The sequence below is a fragment of the Barbatula barbatula genome (assembly GCF_947034865.1).
Source record: "Barbatula barbatula genome assembly, chromosome: 18".
Classification (NCBI taxonomy): Eukaryota; Metazoa; Chordata; class Actinopteri; order Cypriniformes; family Nemacheilidae; genus Barbatula; species Barbatula barbatula.
In genome coordinates this window covers 13,406,282-13,427,628 of record NC_136781.1, presented here as the reverse complement: position 1 = coordinate 13,427,628, position 21,347 = coordinate 13,406,282, and the positions used below count along the sequence as shown (strand labels likewise).

The 21,347-nt window shown below is 38.8% G+C and overlaps 1 protein-coding gene across 1 annotated transcript in view; it reads right to left on the bottom strand.

The window, feature by feature from the left end:
* fat2 (FAT atypical cadherin 2) overlaps positions 1–8,833 on the bottom strand; it is a 43,174-nt gene extending 34,341 nt beyond the window's left edge. Inside the window, exons 1-4 of the mRNA XM_079480377.1 lie at positions 8,636–8,833; positions 3,386–6,670; positions 2,569–2,880; positions 934–992 (exon numbers count right to left, since the gene is read on the bottom strand). Of these exons, the coding sequence (XP_079336503.1) occupies positions 934–992; positions 2,569–2,880; positions 3,386–6,641 (3,627 nt within the window). The 5' untranslated portion in view covers positions 6,642–6,670; positions 8,636–8,833. The remainder of the gene's footprint in view (positions 1–933; positions 993–2,568; positions 2,881–3,385; positions 6,671–8,635) is intronic.
* Positions 8,834–21,347: the final 12,514 nt, after the last annotated feature.

Genomic DNA, 21,347 nt, shown 5'->3' with positions numbered 1-21,347 from the left:
GACATTGATGATATTAAAATACTAACATCTGTATGAATACCGGAAGAATCTGCAAGTACAGAATACAGAAATATCTGCGAGAAATTAGTAGGACTGGCTCCAAGGTCTATTATTTGTCTTAATTTATTATAGTGTTAAAAAAATGAAATAATTTATTAGTTACAATACAGAAAGATATGTGAAATCCATTACATTTTTATTAGGCAACAAACACATGATTTTTATTTATACAAAAATGTGAATTCTTCACACGACACCCCAAGCACAGTGTGTCCTTAAGAAAGTGTTTTAATTGGCACTTTTAAATTGTTCCTAGATTATCCAACATAATCTTTCCATCCTATAAATCAGTGTTTCCTAACTTTGTACATTAAGCATCTGTCTGGAAAATTTTAATAATTTAGCTTATATTTAACAAATTTGCCTTTAGAACCATACAACACATTTACTTTTACAAAATAAGACTTTTATGTTATACCACGTGATTACTCAACATAATAGAAATTGAAGACAAAGTTGACTAAATAAGAATAACAGTGCCTGAAGTGATGTGCATAACTTTGTGGCATTTAAGCCCTTTTAGAAATGTTAATACTCATTGTTGTTGTTAATGTAAAGAAGCCTATACGTCATGTCTACAATATGCATTGTGGGATTGACAGTGGCAGAGAAAAAACATCAATAGGTCTCAAAATCTTTTAAATTGTTTTACTCCCCTTAGCTCTCGCATGCTAATTGCCTGTGAGAAGTTCTGTACATGAACGGTTCGAAAATACTGTTTTGAATGTAATTTCAGACTTAAATTTTGGGAAGGGGATTTTCCCACTGTCACCCATACCCACAGTGAAAAAATGTAAGTCGCTTTGGGTAAAAGCGTTTCTCCAAATGCATAAATGTAATGTAACCGAATTCGAAGGAAGCGAATGCACCAACCTCAATAATATGTTCTGCTTTTTGTTCTCGGTCCAAGGCAGCGAGAGTGTGGATCACACCTAAACAAACATAAAGGGGAAGAAACAGACAGATTGAGCAATGACAGAGCCTTTAGATGGACGGCACACCTGTTTATTCCCCCCATGTTGCCCATTTTACTTTCTCTTCCCACAGGTTTTGTTTTAAAAGCCTTTTTTATGTTTGCTACACTGTTTATTGTAGGTCGGCCTGTGGTTTATGTGCCGTGGGAACAGTGCTTATTATTCACGTCCACAGCAACTTGGATCCACTGGAACCGAGAAGTGCATAAAAACAGTGTTACGGATTAGAATGAGAGGTTTTCAGATATCTTTTCGCGACAATCTACGAGTGTTCAGAGTGCTCCATGGCAGCGGATTTTAGCCAAGGAGTGGACAAAATGCAGCGCAGCAATAAACACTTGAAGTGTCATTTCGGTGGGAGAGGACAGCACCCAGGGTGTCTTTTAACCTCTGCTGCACTGAAAACAAATCCTGCTGGGATTTTATGACAGCTTGTATTTAGGCAGGTGATCCTGGAAGAGCAATTCAAGAAAGCATGGTTTTGACATCAGTGCCCACCTGTAGAAATCCTACAATAGAAACGGTTCAATGGATGCAAAATGCATGGATTTAAAACGTCTTAAATGCTTTAGCATTCAGATATAAATCAACAAGTACGAAAACATTACCACAAACACCCTTTGTTTTAATCAGAGCATTTAGCATTTGATGATGTAAGCCGCATTCTCAACCCACCCAAGGACTATTCGTCTTATCTGTTTGCCCGTTCTAGAATATTTATCCGTTAATTCACGTAAATGAGCTGTTATTGTGGTGCTAAGCTGTTAAGGCAGTTAGTTTGGTCACGGTGTTCTCTTTAGTGATGAATCATCTGTACTCGTCCTGTTCTGACATGGAGAGACGTGGAGAGAGAAGTTCATTCCCTTAAGCCCTGAGGGAAACAGCTAAACTGAAGTGAAGTGTGATTTGTCTCCATCTCTGCAGCTGATTTGAGATGCAGCATTTATTTTACAACCCTTTCATATTCATATTGCATTCTCCTTGATCATGTACTGTATGTCCATACGACATTCACAGAAAGACGTTTTCGCTTCAAGCGCTCCAAGAGTAAAAGAGATAAAGCATTGTTGTACACTTTTAACATCTACAAACCCCGCAAGAGCATTTCAGTGTGATGTATCCTTTATATAATACACCCCAACCCCCTCTGTTCTGCTTTGAAATTCGTGTCTATTAGCTCAGGGTGGAGCAGATAAAACAACAAAGGGACAAGACTTAGTAAAGACAAGTGTAAGCTTGCAATGCTGGTTAATGCGGTTCCAATTTTCCTAGCTACTGTTAAAAGGCCAGGTTAAGCTGCAAAAAGGGTCAGAGGTGTTGCGTTTTGTGATTGTGTGCCTGCGGAACAACTATTTTCACCCTTGACCCAAAATTACCCACACTGATCACAGTATTCAACGTAATTAGAGACACAATTCCTTGTGCCATTCACGTGGCATACCACCTTTACATAAAATGTGTGCCTAGACGTGTTTATTCAACTGTATTATCACATGAGATGATTCACCATCAACAACATACTTAAAGTGTTTACCTGTTTTTGCATCTATGCTGAAATACACACGCTGAGAATCAAGGATCTGGAAAGTCAGTTTGCCCTCGGAGGACTTGTCCATGTCGCTGGCAGATACTTTGAGGACAGATTTGTCCTTTGGCAGATTCTCTTGCACCGAGGCGAAGTAAACAGGTTGGGAGAGCTCAGGGGGATTGTCATTAATATCCAGGACCTCAATGTAGACCTCAGTCCAGGATAGCAGGGGTACAGTGCTCAAATCTTTTGCATAAACTGTCAGCCAGTAGTGTGGCACAGCCTCGCGATCCAAAGGAGCTGCGGTTCGAATGACACCTGCAAAGCAGAAACAGAATCGATGGGAAATTTGAAAATAAATTATTGAAAATTATTGAAAATAAATGACCATAATGACATTCAGCAGTAAATTGAGATGCTGTCATGTATTATTTTTCTCCTATTTTATTGAGGTACAATAGCCTGCATGCAGTTATGTTTAATGTTTAAAAATCAGTTTTCTGGGATTTTGGAAAACTGTTGTTACGTACATTTGACGTCTGTACTTAAATTATATATGAAAAATTCCCCAGACACTGGAATACAATGGATAAAATACATGCAGAAATGCTGATAAAAGGCAAATTTGGAGAGGTATGTTAATTTTTTTCTGTGGCTGTAAATACACTAAATAGTGTATAGGGGTATGCGCTTATAGAAATGTTTTGAATATGAAAAAGTCAAACATGATATATTGTTTAGCTTAAAGGTTCTATAATATCCACAGCTATTTGTTTCTGCCTTGGTGAAGCATGTAAATTAAATATTGTAATCTTAAACATACCTGTTTCTTCATCAATCGTGAAGATGCCAAGCCCTGAGCCATCATGGATGTAATATCTGACTACTCCATCTCGTCCAAGATCTTTATCCACGGTGCTCAGTGTCAAAACTGAGGTTCCTATGTTAGCGTCCTCCATAACTGCTGCGTTATGAACAAAGAGGGTAAAGGTAGGCCGGTTGAGATTTTCATTGACATCCAACACTTCCACCTCAATGAAACATGAAGACGATAAAGGCCGGGGCTTTCCATGGTCTACAGCTCGAACGGTTAGATTATAAAACTGCTGTTTTTCGAAGTCCAGTTCACGCTCCAAAGTCAAGCAGCCTGTGGAGGTATCCAGGAAAAACGTTCCAATTTCACTGTTCCTCAGGTTGTAGCTTATAAGACCTCCGCTCTCCAGATCTAAGTCAAAACTTTCCACCCATAAAAGTACCGTGCCTAGAGGAGCATCTTCAGGAACTTTTACCTTGAAGACTGTGGGTACAAACTTAGGAGGGTTGTCGTTAATATCTTCCAGCACAACCACCAGATCTGCAAATGAACAAAGCTGCGGGTCCTGCTTGGCTTGATCTCGGGCCTCAATTTTTAGGTCATATCGACAGAAGCGTTCTCTATCTAAGTGACCAATTACCTTCACCTCCCCTGTGAATTCATCAATCTTGAAGAAATCTGTGAAGGTTAGCAGTGAGTATTTAATCTCTGCATTGTCATCAGTGTCAAAATCTACTGCGTTTACATTAAAGATGCTTTTGTCAACTTCTGTGTCTTCTGGGATCCTTACAATGTATCTTGGCTGAGAAAACTGTGGCGGATTATCATTGGCATCTAAAATATTGACAGCAAGCAACTTCCATGTAGTCATTTGTGGAGATCCTAGATCATACACTGTGATGTTCAGAATGTAAAATTCTTTTTGCTCTCTGTCCAGTGCACAAATGACCTTGATGTCACCCGTGTTCATGTCAATAGTAAAACACCCGTCCTCATTTCCACTGGAAATTGCATAAACAAGCTTTCCGTTAAAGCCGGAATCATTATCAGTGGCATTAAAGTGCAAAACGGACACATTGAGAGCAGCGTCCTCCCTGATGTCAATCGAACTTGGTGTGCCCATGATAAACTTTGGAGAGTAGCGGTTAATTATATGAACATCAGAGATCAACTCGTCGTCTTTGACAGTAAGTGAAGGCTTAAATGATTCGATAAGCTTCTCTGTCAGCTTCTTAGTAATTCCTGTGTCTTTGCAATGTGTGGTGGCATCAGTTCCCTTGGCTGTGATACGCACTGTTACAGTGTTGGAATCAGCCTTATATTTTCCATCTGTTGCTGTTATTATAAGTATATATGGAGAATTATCCCTGTATACATAATTGGAGGGAATGGCCTTGGCAAGTGTAATGGTGCCAGAGACAGGGTCGATAGCAAACAAGCCTTCATCATTTCCAGACTCTATTGTGTACATAATCTGCTGTAGCTCATCCAGATCAAGTACTGACATCTCTGCAATGCTCTCCCCCACCGCAAAGTCTTGGGATATGGAAGCATTGCATGCCACCCGCTCAAACACTGGAACGTTGTCGTTGATGTTGGTCATGGTGATAGTTACCGAACATTCACTCGCTCTGCTAAAAGGGCTGCCGCTGTCAGACGCCCAGATTCTGAGGTGGTACCACCTTTTCATGAGTTCGTAATCAAATTCGTCAAAGGTAGAAATTACACCGGTGAATGGGTCTATAGTGAAAGGCACAGGAGATGTGTTTGCTATTGCATAGGTCACAAATCCGTTGTTATCTTTGTCAACATCAATGGCAGAGACAGCTAAGATGCTTGTTCCGATAGGAACATTTTCAGGAAGTGAAGCTTGGTATGAGGGCAATGTGAAACTAGGGGCATTATCATTTTCATCAATTACATCTACGGTGACCCGGGTTACCGCTTCTCCGTTGTTTACTGTGACATCAAACTCACAATGAGATTGCTTTTCAAAGTCAAGAAACTGAGTTGTTACGATTACACCAGTTTTGGCACTGATTTTGAATTTATGGCTGTCTGGGTTTTCCTTGATGCTGAAGGTGACATTTTTTAAATTCTGACCAACCGACACTCTAACCACATGACTTTGCGGTGGAGAAAATTCGCTAAGGATGACGCGATAGCGTTCCTGTTCAAATTTCACAGTTTCAGATTGAGGTGGAAGGATGTGCACATTTTTTATTTTAGTTAACGAAGGGGGGGTACTATTTTCTTTAGCTTGAAGAGAAATGTTCAATCCAAATGGATTTTTCGACCACTCAATCCGTTTTGTGGAGATCAGCTCAAAGCCACCATCCCTCACTGCAGATGGAACAATCTGAAAGCTCTTCGCTGGATCCCCTTCAACTATACTTAAAGACGCGGTTTTCTCCTTCTTCCTGGGTTCCATCTTGACGTTCACGCTTATTGTGCCATCATCCGTTTGAGGATTTACAGCGTTGATAGGTGTGATAAGGGTAAAGTCTTCAGTTACCTTTTGTATGTTCACAACAACCGTAGCAACATTACCAAACTTTTGCACGCCAGAGATTTTCTTTGTCCTGTCCTCTGCCAGTACAGTGAGCTCATACTGGTCTCTCTGACTGGCGTTAAGTCTCTTGACAAGTGAAACGGTCCCAGTGTAAGGATCGACAGCGAATGGGTGGGATCTGGTTGTGAATGAATAGTAAAAGTCAGCGTTGCTCCCGATATCAGCATCTGTTGCGCTTACTCTCACAAGGCTCGACTTTATTGGTGTGTCCTCTTTGATTTGCACATGATACGAAGCCGGGTAAAAGAGCGGTTTCAGATCATTGGTGTCAAGCACCTGGATCAATACCTTTGTTCTAACCTTGTTGTCGTAGGTGCTCTCAGTGGCCTCCACGGTAAGAGTATAGATGTCCCGTACCTCTCTGTTGAGCACAGCCGAGTTACTGATTCGGGTTTTGATTCTTAGAAAGCAGAAATCTCCCACGACTATATCCTCGGCTTTGAAAAGGCTGTCATCATCTCCAGCCACAATCTTGTACTTGATGTCCCAGAAGGAATCAGATAGTATGATGCCCGTCTGAACAGGGTTGTCAACATAGGTTCTGGGGGCAGAGTTCTCATAAATGCTGGAATTATACAAATGATGGGTGAACTTCAGCGGAGAGGTGTCTTTATGCAGACTTCCCTGACTTTTGAGTATGGTTGCTAGGACTGCTATGACAGTGAGAATTATGGCTGTGTCTGTGAAAGCCATTTTCGCTGTCTCAACATGGACCTGCAGACCTGAAAAAAAGGAAAGGACATGTGTTTAAAGGTGCATTTTTATATTTCTGACAGGTAAACCATGCTATGATATGTGAAATATTTGACCAGTGTATAACCACCGAGAAAATCACAGTCAGGTATTTTTTTACAAGTCCTGACAAGCTAGAACTGTTTAAAACAGATGATACATTTTCACTCGGTTAAGCCTGTCTTTGTCTAATACAATTTGCATGTTTAAGCGACTGTGGCACTGTATCTTTCTCTCTATCTGTGTTTGAGGGGGGTGACTAACACACAAGTCACAAAGAAATAATTCATGACTAAAAAGGAACATGAAGATTGCGTGGTTGGCGGTTACAGCAACAATGCTTTTCCAACTTATTTGAACGCTTCGAAAATCCAGCCGGTAAAAGTTGTGAAATCCCTTAGGGTGAGTCTGTTAGCAGTAGGATGTGCAGTGTGTTAGCCTGCAGCCTACACTCTTACAACTACCTGTCACCACACGCTCAGCCAGGCGGCAGAGCCTCTCAGATCCTATTTCACTATCAGATCTCACCTTGCCAGTTTCGTTAGATTCAACGACATTTAAGGATAGTGTGAACAGCTTAGCATGCAAGCAACTTTCCTGTTATGATACTGCATAATATAATAAACCAAACCAAAATGAGTGTTGTGAACGTAACATCAAATGTTTTAAACATCTACTTTTGTAAACCATTTAAGCCAACAAGGAGAGGTATTTGTTTCAATTTCCTGTATTTACACAATATTATCAAAACTTTCTCCTTTATAGTTTGTGGTGCATGGGTTTAGTCACTACTTTAATTTACAACTTCCTGGATTATGCTAGCTTCTCGGTTGGTTTGGTGTTTGTAAAAGTTGTGGCCAGAGCCAAGCATCAACATGCCCATTGATGCGTCATATTCTAGAGAACAACTAGTTAAACTGTAGTGGAGCATTACGAATGAGGTGAAAAGCCACTACAACTGCCAATTTTTTATGTGAAATACAGATTTTTTTTCGTAGCGAGAGAAACTCTTTGGCTGCAGATATGCAAACACTGATCATGTTTGTAATTCCTGCAATCATAATTAATATTCTATCTTTTTAAAATATTTTAAAATTGTTGTCAAATTGGATGATTATATTTTCCTGTAATTTACAATGAAATTGAGGTATTCTAGCGATAAAAATCTTGAGTTCTTGAGGCCAGTGTATGCAAATTTAACTTGACAATAAAAACCAAGAATCCATACCATCCATACCTAGTGCCATATTTCATAATTATTAAAAGAGCTCTAAAGAATAGTTTGGAAAAATGACTTTAGCCCATTTTATCATTCATTGGACAGGTGTCAATAACACTCTTTAATGCCAGCATCAGCTTCAATGGCCTTCATGGCTGAGATATATGCATTCAGTTCAATTTGACAAAGGTTACATTAGACCATAATGAGTTCAGTTATGTCGTAAGTAACAAAATTAAGTTAAAGTAGAAAAATCGTTTAGAAATGGATTCTAAATAAGAATTGTGGTATGCATGTTATTAATAAAATAACTGATGATTTTCTTTGTACTACCATGTTCAGCATACAAAGGCATGTGCAGCACACTTTCAGTTTGCTTGTGTGTAGAAAGTAGCACCCTCTAGTTTGCTATGAGGAACTTTTGAATAACTTCAAATTAAAATTAAAATATTTTTTCTACTTTTTCCCTGAACAAAATTGACTTTTCTTTATTATTTATAGACATAAACACAGGTACATATGTTTTATTGCAACACTTTTAGTAACATCTTGACTGTAGTCCATCATCACGTTTACAGTAACAAAACTCTATTAACACAAAACTCTGTTAACACAAGACCACCGTGACTTTTGCAAACCCACAAATGTAAATGTTTTCTAAAATCATCTCTCTAAAAGAAATCGGCAAAGAAGTTTAGCAAACTGACACCGCACGTCTGACATCTTATAGACATACCTGAGGTCCTCGATTCCAGCAATGCATTAAGTTTTTCCAAAGTCCTCACACCTTCGGTATAACAGTATTCCAATGCGGCAGTAAAACTTTTAGCTTTTCGTCCATAATGAACTCTAAAATCCTTCCAAAAAAGCTAATGTTGACAGTTCCAGTCAATTTAGCATGCTCGTGACTGTAGAGTCGTGAGGCTTATTCCCTGAGGAATCAGGTTCATCATCTCCTCCCCAATTCTGATGACATTGTCCCTCCCTCTAAAGCCCTCCCCCACACCCTAAACTCAGCCCAACACCCAGAAGCAATCTGCCACAGATTGGAGGCGTTGTTGTGTTTCTTTTCTTTCCCTCCCCTCTTTCTGTCGCTGTCTTTTTCCGTGTCCCTTTCTTTTTGGTTGTATTGGATTTTGGGCGAGGTAGAGCGCCAGCGCTGTCCCACAAAGTTAAAACTATCCCGTTTAAAGTAAACACTGTTCCATAAAATACACACCTCAGGTTTCAAAAAGTTTTGCTTTGTGCTATATGGAGAGAACTAGCGCGTTTACAGTTTGTGGACAACATTTCAAAACAGATTTAGGAAACTGTCTGAGTGTGTCTGAGTAACTCACAACAAAGCTAAACACAAAACTGCTCCAACTAATACCAGAAGGCAATTAGACATTCTTAGCACTCGCGATACTTCTAACAGCCTGAAGCACATGGTCTTTGTCTAATTGTTATGTAAACAGAGATCGCTGTTCACATTCAGACCGACTCTATAATGTTGCTGTGAAGATCAGCACCTCCTTATCAGTAAAGCACCTCCTTATCTCCACGCAAAAGTTCTCCACCTTAAAAGTTCTCCAACTTTTGTTCAACTGTTAATCTAGCAGACCATTCATCATGGGGACCCAAAAAGACTCCAGCACTGTACATTGAGGTACGACAGCACTTTTTCATCCTGCTATCAACCGAAAAGGATGTAAACAGACCCCACGCATGGTGCCAAGACCTGCCATGGAGCGAGAGAGGATGCGCACATGGACCCAGCCAGCAAGGGAGCAGGCATGGCCCACAAATAAGACCCAACAGACGGTGGGCACCGGGCCACTGGCAGCAGGTGGACTTTGCAGTGCACTTTGAAGATGAAGTGAAAAGTGTTAAAGCCCAAGGCTACGAGAGGAAAATTTTGAGAGATAGCCACCTGCTCTATTTCACAATGTGTTTCTTTTGGGTAGTTTTATGAAGGGATTATTTTGTTTTCTTATCAGTATTTGTAGCGAACCGTAATAACATCCTGTTCCTTTACATATTTACACTGATATGAGTCTATATCATATCTTGGTAATGCATCAGTCATCACTTACTAATGTACACAACATACGCTAAATTAATCTCTTAAATCCCAATACTCACCAGATGAATGATATGAAGCGTATTTTGGCATTTGTCTGTGTTAGACAGTGACACAAAGGTTTGAGCGTCATCCCGGTTTTATCTGTTACAATGTGTTGACCTTTCCTCATTGTGAGCTTTTCACATTCTCTGTATGTGTTCATTTGCTTTTTTCAGTCAGAGTGACATGAAAGGGTAATATGATACATCTCATTATATTAAAATATACTAGCATTTTCAGTATTAGAAATTTTACCTTATTAACCATATGACTATAGCTATATTTATTTGAAAAACTTGGTGAGTTAATATTGATTTTCATATATCTTTTAAGATTATCTATTAAATGTTTTATTAAGGAAAAGACAATAATGCAAACATAAATGTAAATTTGACTTTGGGAGAGAAATTTATGGATTGCTAATTCAGGAAGGCAATAAATCATGTTAATGTATAAACCTCAAATGGAAAACTTTAATTTCTACCTTAATAATTATGACCTTTTTGCAACCAATTTAACATAAAGTTGAAACTATGTAAACTTTTCAAATCAAATAAACAAGACATATTTTGTGCCACGCAAGTTAAACGAATGGAAAAACATTCACAGTGATATAAAGTTACAAGATGACAATGACGGACCATCAGTAAAGCAAAACATTGTGCTTGCCGTAATCAACAATGAAAATACTCAAATTTCTATAAATTTTTCGTGCCCTCCAGAAAAGATAAACCATTACCTCATATTCAGAATAAAATCTTAACAGGAATACAACATAACAATATGCATAATCAAGCAAACAAACATGTATTGGCACTAATATTTGCAATATTCTGAGAAATAATCAAACACAGCTGAAAGAGAAAGTACTTTTAACCGTTGGTTCCCATGACAGTTCACGGGCTGTCGGACAGATCTGGTCGTTTGTCTGTCAAAGTGATGAACAGACGATTGACGGAAATTCACAGCTGTCTGCAGCGTGTAAACAGTGTCCAGCATTCAATGACCACATGGCTGACAGACATGTGAATAAACTCTTCAAATGTGTTTAAACAGAGATCAGCAAGTCTCCAGTCTTCATCAACAAATTCAGTAATGGTCCCTTGAGGGCTATAAAAATTAAATTACCAAGTTAAAACAAACTTTGTCAAATGCTGTTTTCATTTATAGTAAACACAGATTAAAGTTTGTTATCAGTTTTTTACATCACAAGTGGGAATTGGTCCACAACTAAAATGGGTTTTGTTTCACGTTTGTTTCAGGACACCAACAGCTAGTGGAGGGGGTTCCTGAAGCCGTTTCAGTTATGTTTTTCTTTCAATCGAGGTTTCCAGAATTGAACTGTAATATATTCGAACTGTGCTAACAAGCACACTAACCTATCGCATAACATTAGTATGCTACTTGAATAACCTACCAAAAGTCGCATTGAAACAAACACAGAGAAACACCACAACACAATGAATTATGCAATGTCAAATTGTTTAATTGAACACAAACACAACAACTTTCCTGCCTATCTGTGCATATTAATTTATGTTTTTAAACACATACAGTACATGTATATATTTAGTAAATATTTACATGTATGTATTTATTTATATTTACCAACAATTTAAATAAAATATAAATGTTTATACTTTTTTGTTTAAACTTTGTATTTCTTAAATACATGCATTGTATTTAATTGTATTTAATATGTAATTAATATGCACAGTATACAGACATTTATTGCGAAAAAACACAAACTTTTATTCTTGATGCAATAAATCTCAATTAATCGTTTGACGGACATAAAAAATACATTATGAACATTAAAATGCATGAATCGTATGTCTATAAACTTTGTACCTCTCAGTATAAAATTAATTTAAAACAAAATGTGTCCAGTAGATGGTTTCAGTGGCAACAGCATAAAAAACATTATGTGGCCCAAACTAACTTCTAAAATACATTTTTAATACAATTAATATACAATAAAATAATAATATAAATTAACTATAAAATAAATTGTTATATTATAACCAAACACAGACCTAAAGTTCACTTAGGGCCAGGCATGTGTGTCCGATGAAACCATCTATCCAGAATATACTTGGAATAAAGATGCTATACGCAAGATTTCTTACATAAACTCAAATTGTCATTCATCTGGAATTGAACTTGTCAAGATCCGATCGAAAATGAATAATATACAAGTATCAGTGACCTCTGATTGAAATTCTGCCCAGTGAACGGCACGATCACCGCTTTGTGTTTATTGTGTTTGAAGCTGTCAAATAAAGAGTGGTGAATGCATTAACTCCATCATTAGAATGAGAGCAGCTGCTTGCGGCCTGCATAGCAATTCACACTGAGGTCACAGGCAGAGCGACGGAGGAGCTTGAGCTCACTCATATATCAGTCTGCCTCTACAATGCAAATCGAATTCCCTCGCTGGGTCCATCGACAAGATAATGAAAGTTTCATCAGAGCAAATCAGTGCGTATTGTGCTATTCTGACAGGGGAGACAAGAACCCCATTTCTAATTATACAAATCAGGTGTTTGAATATAGAAATATCAATCTGAATTGACTTCCAGCTCTAAGCGCTGATGAATGGTATTTTATCCACCTCATGTCAGCAAAAATGACACTTCTTGGTTTAGATGATGTTGTCAGAGCGAACAAAGAATTCAAGTCAATTCAGTTTGTTTATTACTGACAGCAAAACTTGTACATATGAAACATGGTGCGTAAAAATCTGCAACCTACATAATCATAAACATTTTGCGTGAATCCTACAAAAGGTATATGTTTCGGCAGCTTGACTGTTTGCCAGGCATTATGCACTTTGGTGTAACCTCTGACTTCTCATACAATGATGTTTTATTACAGTCATTACAGCACGACAAGTAAATCACAGCACCATTTCTATTGAGAAATACAGTATGCCGCCTTTCCATCTTTTTCCAGAGGTGACAGCCATTTTCTTTCAACACACCTTTTTTGTTTTAAAAGTCTAGATTCAACTCTTTTCGTTTGACTTGCGGGTACATAAAAAAAGAGAATGGAAGTCACATAGAAAAACAAGGACTTGTTTGAACCCTCCTGGAAGGATGAATTGTTTTTTGATTGGGGCTGCGTTGTGTTTTATATGTTGGTATGATGGTATACAGGCAGGGCCGGCCCAAAACTAATAAATTAAATAATTTATAATATCTGAAAATGAACTTATTCATTTTAATATAACATGAACATAATAACATGTGATTAAATAATTAACAACAACAAATATTTGTAGTTAAAATGTTTCTAATTACCTACTCATTGTTTCCTCAATAATACTGTATTTGAATATTAGAGCTCATAAAACGAATATTATGTTTTTTAATTTTTTTTGATAAAGGTTATTAAGAAGGATTTTTTAATGTTGTCAATATGCGCAAAAATGCTGTAGGGACACAAATAAACGTTTATTTTATTGTTTAGATTTTCTTAAATATGTCATCGGCTAGTCACAGTGCCATTAAACAAACTTTGTAGTTCACTTAGTTGAAAGCAATCAAAGACAGCAGGTAGTGTCAGTGTTACCAGTAAAATGGTTAAAAAAAAGCAAACCGCGCCAAACAGGTTTCGAACTTAAAACCGGTGATGAGTCCGACATGGTAAGCATGCGCGCTAAAATTGAGGCCCCAAACACTGATGTAAGTTGTAGGAGCATCTGTGGAAGTCAGGGAGTAAGGTTTACCTGAACAGATCACACTAGATAGTTTCCGTTACACACGCATAATTAACGCGTTAAGATGATTAATTATAATCGTATCATGATGCAAGAAGCTGTTCGCATGTCGCTATTTTTTGCGCTCTGGTCTGGCGCCCCTCCATCATCTCGGGCCAGCCCTGTGTACATGTACCTTATAGCAAGTTTCAAGCCTATTAAATGTATTTTACTGATGTCATTCTAAACGCATATAAATGTCTTTGTATTTGTGACCTGGTGTGATTGAAACTGTTCAATTCTCTTGAGTAGTTTAACACTTTCAGAATAAGGCCCTGACACTTACGGTGTTAATAGAATGCCTTGGAGTGTTTTACTATAGCTCTAGTTTATGCCCTCCTGTTTGCCCTTTTATGGTATTTCCGTCCTTTAACAGTGATTTTTGTGGAGCCTAACAGGGCCTGGTTGCTATGCTTTCATTTTATTAAAAAGAAAGGTCATGCAAAAACGACTTGAGCAAACTATGGTATCCTTGAAGTCCAAGAATGAAACTGACATATTGTTAACAAAACAAGTACAGATAATATGTTGAACATATTTTTTCACAAGATCCATTTAGTCATACCAGCAAAACAAGTTGAGTGTATTAAGTGAAACAAAAGGTGTCTTTAAAAAAGAGCGTGGGACACGTGTTCCTGCAGTCTAAGGAGAGACGGCTGTAATTGCTGCTTTTTTGATGTGAATTCTACCATGCAAATCTTCCATTAGTGAGAATTTAATCTTTTCTTACTATGTGCTGTTCAGATACTTGCATCTTTGCTGAGCAATAATTATCATGTCTTAGATTAATGTTCTCTTGTTTGGTGACTATAGCAATTATGCGTCTTTAGAGTTAAACCGCATGCATGTCACCACATTAGTGTGTTGTACCAAATGAATGTTTTCAGATTTATAAACTCAAAGCTATAAATGAGGACCTATTTTCACTTGAGGCGATGTTGTGACATTTTCCTATCCATCTTGTTCTGTCATGAGAGAGAACATTATGCCAAAAGGGAACAAGAAGTGCTAGAGAGGAGAGAGCACGTTTTTGTGCATGTCACATCATCGTCATAACTTGGCTCTGTTTTATGCAGGCCATGAGGGAGGCTGGTGGAGAGGGGGCAGTGGGCGGGTTGAAATCCTCTTTAGATGCTGGAGGAGAGAGGGAGGAATGTGAGGCAGATGGTGCGTGGTTGGGGAGAGAAGGGACAGGAGCAGGAGCTCTGCAGCACTCCCAGGAAATACAATCAAACTCTCAGCAGACCTGCTGAGACTGACATACAACACATCTCTCTCTCTCTCTCTTTCTCTCTCTCTCTCTCTCTCTCTCTCTCTCTCTCTCTCTCTCTAGCTCTCTCTGTCTATCAAAACATTACAATTTACTATGATCAGCATTTGATATAACATGAAAATCAACTTCACAACCTCTTTCTTAGGCATGTTTAGACATGTATGAGAAAACTTAATAGGCCATTATAAACTGTTTACATTCACGTTTGGATGCAACAATTTGCCCTGCTAGGAAAAGAAAAACTTGCAGTGAACATGGAGGATGGTTTCGTTGTGAATAAGAATGAGGTCATTTCAGATACAGTGTTAGACGTGAAAAACAACCCATGTTGCCTCTAGCATTGAGTCTCGGTATTAAAGTTTGTTTGCTTTGTGTATCATGTTTGGCTTTTACAGACAGAATTCCAGTTGAAATTGTTTATTAATTCATTTTAATATGAACTGTTGCTTTAAATTGAATGTAACATCTTACATAAGAATGAGTTTATGGACATTTTACAATGAAACTTGACATCTTAAATAAGGCCCATAAACTACAGAGACCACTTCGACAAGTGTAACCACTGGTCGAGGTTCACATTCGGTTGTATTTTACATTGATTCTTTTTCAACCTTATGTATGTAAAAATATCATTTAAATATTGCTTTTAAATGTTCTGTTGGTTATATGTGCATTTTGTTTGTGTAGTGTTAAAAAACTGCACCAGCGTTGAGCCATAGGTTTATACAGATGCACACATGGTAAAGACAGTAATATTTATAAATATATAATTTCATACAGAAAACTGGTGCTGTACTTGACAAAATGTGCTTTATGTGTTTATATATAAAGTAGTTACACATTTTTATCTCATCATTTTCGGAGGATGGCGGCCCTCTTGTAGTATTTGAGGACATCCACCTGGACAAACTCTATGCATCTGACTTCCATACCGTCACCACTTCGTTCGACCTCACGCGCCGGTACTCATAGAACAGGAAACCAACTTGACCCGTTGATCTACACCCGTAACTGCACCACAGACAAAATTAAAGTCACACCTCTTCACATTTCTGACCACTTCTTCATCACTTTCAACATGCTCCCTTCTACATGAACTACACCAACACCACCACCTGTTCATTTTAGACAGAAACTTCGCTCTCTCTCCCCTAGCACACTCTCTGCTAAAGTGCCATCCTCTCTTCCCTCCAATTTTGCATCTCTAGATGCTGACACTGCCACCGACACCTTATGCTCTACACTTACATCCTATCTAGATAACCTTTGTCCTCTGTCCTCCAGACCAGCTCGTGACACCCCCTCCCTTGGCTGTCTGACAACCTATGTGAACAACGGAGTACACTCGGGGCTCCTGAAAGGAAATGGCACAAGAACAAGAATCCTGCTGACCTAAGGGACTACCAGTCACTACTCTCCTCTTCCCCTGCTAGTGTTACCACAGCTAAAACATCTTTTTATACCACCAAGGTGTGCAATGCACCTAACACTCGGCAGCTTTTCAAGACCTTTAACTCTCTTCTTTGCCCCCCTCCACCCCCGCCCACTACATCTTTGACTGTGGAGGACTTCGTTGTAATTTTCACTGAGAAAACATCAACCATCAGCAAACAATTCTGAGCACCTCACACCTCGGTACACACTACCCTCACCTCAAACATCAAACTCTCCTCTTTCGCTCCACAGACTGACACCGAAGTCACCAGACTTCTCTACAGCCACCCCACCACCTGTTACCTTGACCCAATCTCCTCCAGGACATATCCAGCACACTTACACACATTATCAACAACTCCCTGCTCACAGGCACTTTTCCATCCACATTCAAACAGGCCAAGGTCACGCCCCTACTTAAGAAACAACAGTTACAGACCTGTTTCTCTCCTCCCATTTATTGCTAAAACTCTTGAAAGGGCAGTTTTCAACCAGATGTCTTCCTTCCTATCCCAGAACAAACTACTGGATGACAAGCAGTCTGGCTTCAAATAAACCACTCCACTGAGACGGCACTGCTATCGGTCACAGAAGCACTGCGGCTAGCCAAGGCGGAATCTAAATCTTCGGTCCTGATTCTGCTAGACCTATCTGCAGCGTTTGACACTGTCAATCACCAGATACTGCTAGCAACCCTGTCATCTCTAGGAATCTCAGGCTCCCCTCTCCGCTGGTTCAAATCCTACCTCTCCTGCAGATCCTTCAGGACGTCATGGAGGGGCTCGCTGTCCACTGCTCACCACAGGATCCCTCAGGGATCGGTGCTTTTTTCCATCTAGACGACATCCTTGGGACCCATCACACAGGCACACGACTTCTCGTATCACTGTTATGCTGATGACACCCCATATCTACATCTCGTTTTACCCAGATGATACCAGCCTGCCTAGAAGACATCTCAGCTTGGATGAAAGAGCATCACCTCCAGCTGAACCCGGCCAAGACAGAACTACTCGTGTTTCCGGCACACCCCACGGTGCAACACAATCTCACATCCAAATTTGGCAATTCCACAATAACTCCTTCCGAAACAGCCATGAACCTCTGAGTCATATTTAATGAACAGCTGTCCTTCAATGATCACATTGCAAAGACAACACGATCATGCAGATATGCTTTATTCTACATTCAAAAGGTTAGACCATATCTCACTGAGCATGCAGCACAACTCCTTGTCGAGGGCCTGGTAATCTCAAGGTTGGATTACTGCAATGCTCTCCTTGCTGGTCTTCCTGCAAAGACTATCAAACCACTCCAGCTGGTTCAAAACGCAGCAGCACGCCTCGTCTTCCAAATACCCTAATGGTCTCATGTGACACCCCTTTTCATCTCCCTCCACTGGCTACCGGTTGAAGCCCGGAACAGATTCAAGTCACTGATGTTTGCCTACAGGACTATCGCTGGATCTGCACCGTCACACTTTCACACCCTCCCACACCCCATCAAGAACGCTGCGTTCAGCAAACTAGCGGTGTCTTATATTGTCTTCTCATAAGGGCATTAAATCTCTTTCCCGCTCATTCTTCACAACTCTTCCCTGGTGGAACATTCTTCCTAACTCTGTTCGGTTAACCACATCTCTCACAACCTTCAAAAAACTACTTACAACCCATCTCTTCCGTGAATACTTTACAGACAAATATATATATATATATATATATATATATTTAATGTTCACTAAACCTCTCTCTTCTCTCAACAGGTAGTTGTCTAGCTTTTGTTGAAACTGGTAACTTTGTATTAGCACCTGTTGCATTATTGCTCCAGTTTGACATATCGCTTATAGCTTCCTGAACTCTTTGTAAGTCGCTTAGGATAAGAGTGTCTGCTAAATGACCAAATCTAAATGTAAATAAAAAAACAGGACAGAATCAGCTTGTCTACATTAGATGACACCAGATAAAGTTCTATGGTTTATGGGTAAAATAGCCCTTCAAAGACAGCAGCATGTTTACCTCAAAGTGTAATTAAGTTGCTCATAACTGGATATGTTGAGAGACTAAAACTGGTTCAGCAGCCGTTTCAAATTTGCATTGTAAATCTACGATTAAGTCCTGTAGTGCGTTTCAAGTATATTTTATAATTTTTTTAGATCATTTATATCCCATAAGCCTCTATCTTTCTCCACCACCATCTTAGTCAGTATCTTAATTTTAATGACTTTTAAAGAAGTCCACTGTCCTATCAGCTTTACTTAATGCATATAATACAGTGCTCCGTTCGAGTCTTATGAAAACAGCACACAAGGGGAATTAGTGCAAAGACAGAGGCTTTGCAGAGAATTTGGGTCCTGCTTGTTGTGACAACATAGTTCAGCTGCTGATAGTCCAAGTGAGGTGGAGAGTTTTGATAAGATTAAGTGGTGGAATTATTCTCATTCGTAACAAAAGCCTTATTGAAGAGGGCTGTGGATGTTGACACCGGTGGACGCAAAAAGAAAGACCACTTTGTGTGATGCAGACAGATAACAAAGAACCCAGAGTGCTCCACACGAGCCCGTGGCCATGAACTACACCGCCACTCACACATACAGGCTTAAAGGTCTGCCAATAAATATTCATTATTTTCTACGGGGAGGAGAAAGTTGGATCCAGAGACAGATGTTTTCAAAGGTGGTGGTGGTGTGTAATTTTATGTAGTTTGGAAGAAATACATTTCTGCAGAGCGGTATCTCCATCATGGAAATTTCTCCCTTTTTCAGCAATTTATAAAATTGCCACAAGATCCTGGACATATATTTATAGGTAGAATGCTGAAAGTAAACAACTCACAAGATAACTGAATATTTAGATTAGTGTTTTTCTCCGTTGCCATACTGAATAATAACTACCATAGAAGTTTTGTTCAAAAGCTAATTTATATAAAGTTGTAATATTAGAACAGACACAAAACCAGAGAGATTCACGCATGCACTGTCAAATTGTTTTATCGGGTAGCCAAGGTCTGCATCTAGTAATATCTAAAGTATCTGTTTTTATTTACAAATGTTATTTAATATGACCAAAACAGCCCGACTACATTGAAAACCAACAAAATTCATAAATCTTCTCTAAGTATTTCTATAAGTGTTTATTCCCCCTGGGTAGCAATTGCATGTTTCATGCGTGGAATGTTAAAACAAATAGATTTTAACCTAAGGATATTTTCTGTAACCTTTCACCCAGTCCATTATTCAACTGTAGAATGCTCCTTTATCACAGTATCAGTTTCTCTCTCATGTTCTGTCTGAGCAGGTCTGCTTGTGCAGGAAAAATGCATTCACTGAAATTGCTCAACAGTGCTGCAGGCACAGCTTAAAACTGGCAAACTGAGCTTTCACAAGGTTTGGAGTCTTGATCTTATACCACCCTTGGAGCATTTGAACCTGACGCAAAACAACAATAACTGACTTATTGAAGTTAAAGGGATAGTTCACTCTAAAATTAAAATACTTTGATATACTCACCCTCATGTCACCCTAAATGTATTAGACTTAGAAAAAACATTGGCCCCCTTTGACTTCCATTATAGACACAAAACCTATTTCTCAAAATATATTTTGTGATCCACAAAAAAAAGGAGTCATATACAGGTTTTGAATGAAATGAGGACGAAATAATTCAAACATTTTTGGAAAACTATGCCTTTACCTATCCCACTGTATATTACAGATAGTGTAACTGTAATAGGTTTCAAGATTGTTTAATGCACACTGCCGCAAATGACAGATTTTACCCTCCGGAGAATCTTTCAGAAAATCGTCTCCATGACCTCGATCGGGTCAGATGTTCGGTCCAGATTATCGTGTAATGTGAGGCATTCACAGATCAAATCTTACACCTCCTGATCTGTTTAATATTTAGGATTTTAAATCGGGTGATGACGTTGCTACTTTTACAACAACCAATGAGAGACAAGACTGCAAGATGAGTGCAAGATGAGCGACTGACAGAACAATAATAATGTAAACCATAGTGGAGATATATTGTCTAGTGTGTCCTTATAGTTATTACTTCGCAATCTCCATTGTGCTCTCTGTATTTTACATGGTGAACACGAGCTGATGCTTCCTAACACAACTTTATTTAACTGCTACCAGAAACAAAACATCCCTGCATGACCACCAGTTGACATAACGCCATATTACCACTGGATGTCCCCACGTCATCACATTGTGCTTTCTGGTGAAATCACTGTTACGATCAACTTTAAAAGGTCCTGTAGTGTGTGATGTGACAGAAATGTCAATATTTTGTTTGAGATTTTAAATAAGAGAATCTATCAAGATTCTCCATATGTGTGTGCTGCAACCAGATTTTATAATTGGTCAGGATATTAAAACTCCTGTAATCTGAGCCAGCCTTAATGTAATGAACCATGATAAACAGTTTCTATGAAAAATCATGTGTGATGACACACAGGTCCGCAAATGCATGTAAATGTACAGTGTCCTTGCGTTCATGAATGTATTCGTTGACTGTAGGCATTTTAAAAATTAAATATTTTACAAGCACATGCATCACAGATTGCCGCCCGGGGGTGACGAGAAATGATTTTTTCATACAGATCTTGGATTTAACAGATCTTGGATTTTGATTTATTGGGCAGGTGGAACCTGGGGTAAAGGTGCCAATATATTGTTAATGTAAAACTTTTGTCATATGATCTTATCTGAAATGTCAAACAACTCTTTCTGTGATCCTGATAGGAATATCCAGTGTATTATAACATAAAAGCTGTTCTATCAGAAGTGTGCATCATCCCTGCAGCTATGATATTTAAAGCAACACTGATGAATGTGTAAAGACTGATGTAAGGACCATATCTTACGTTATCTG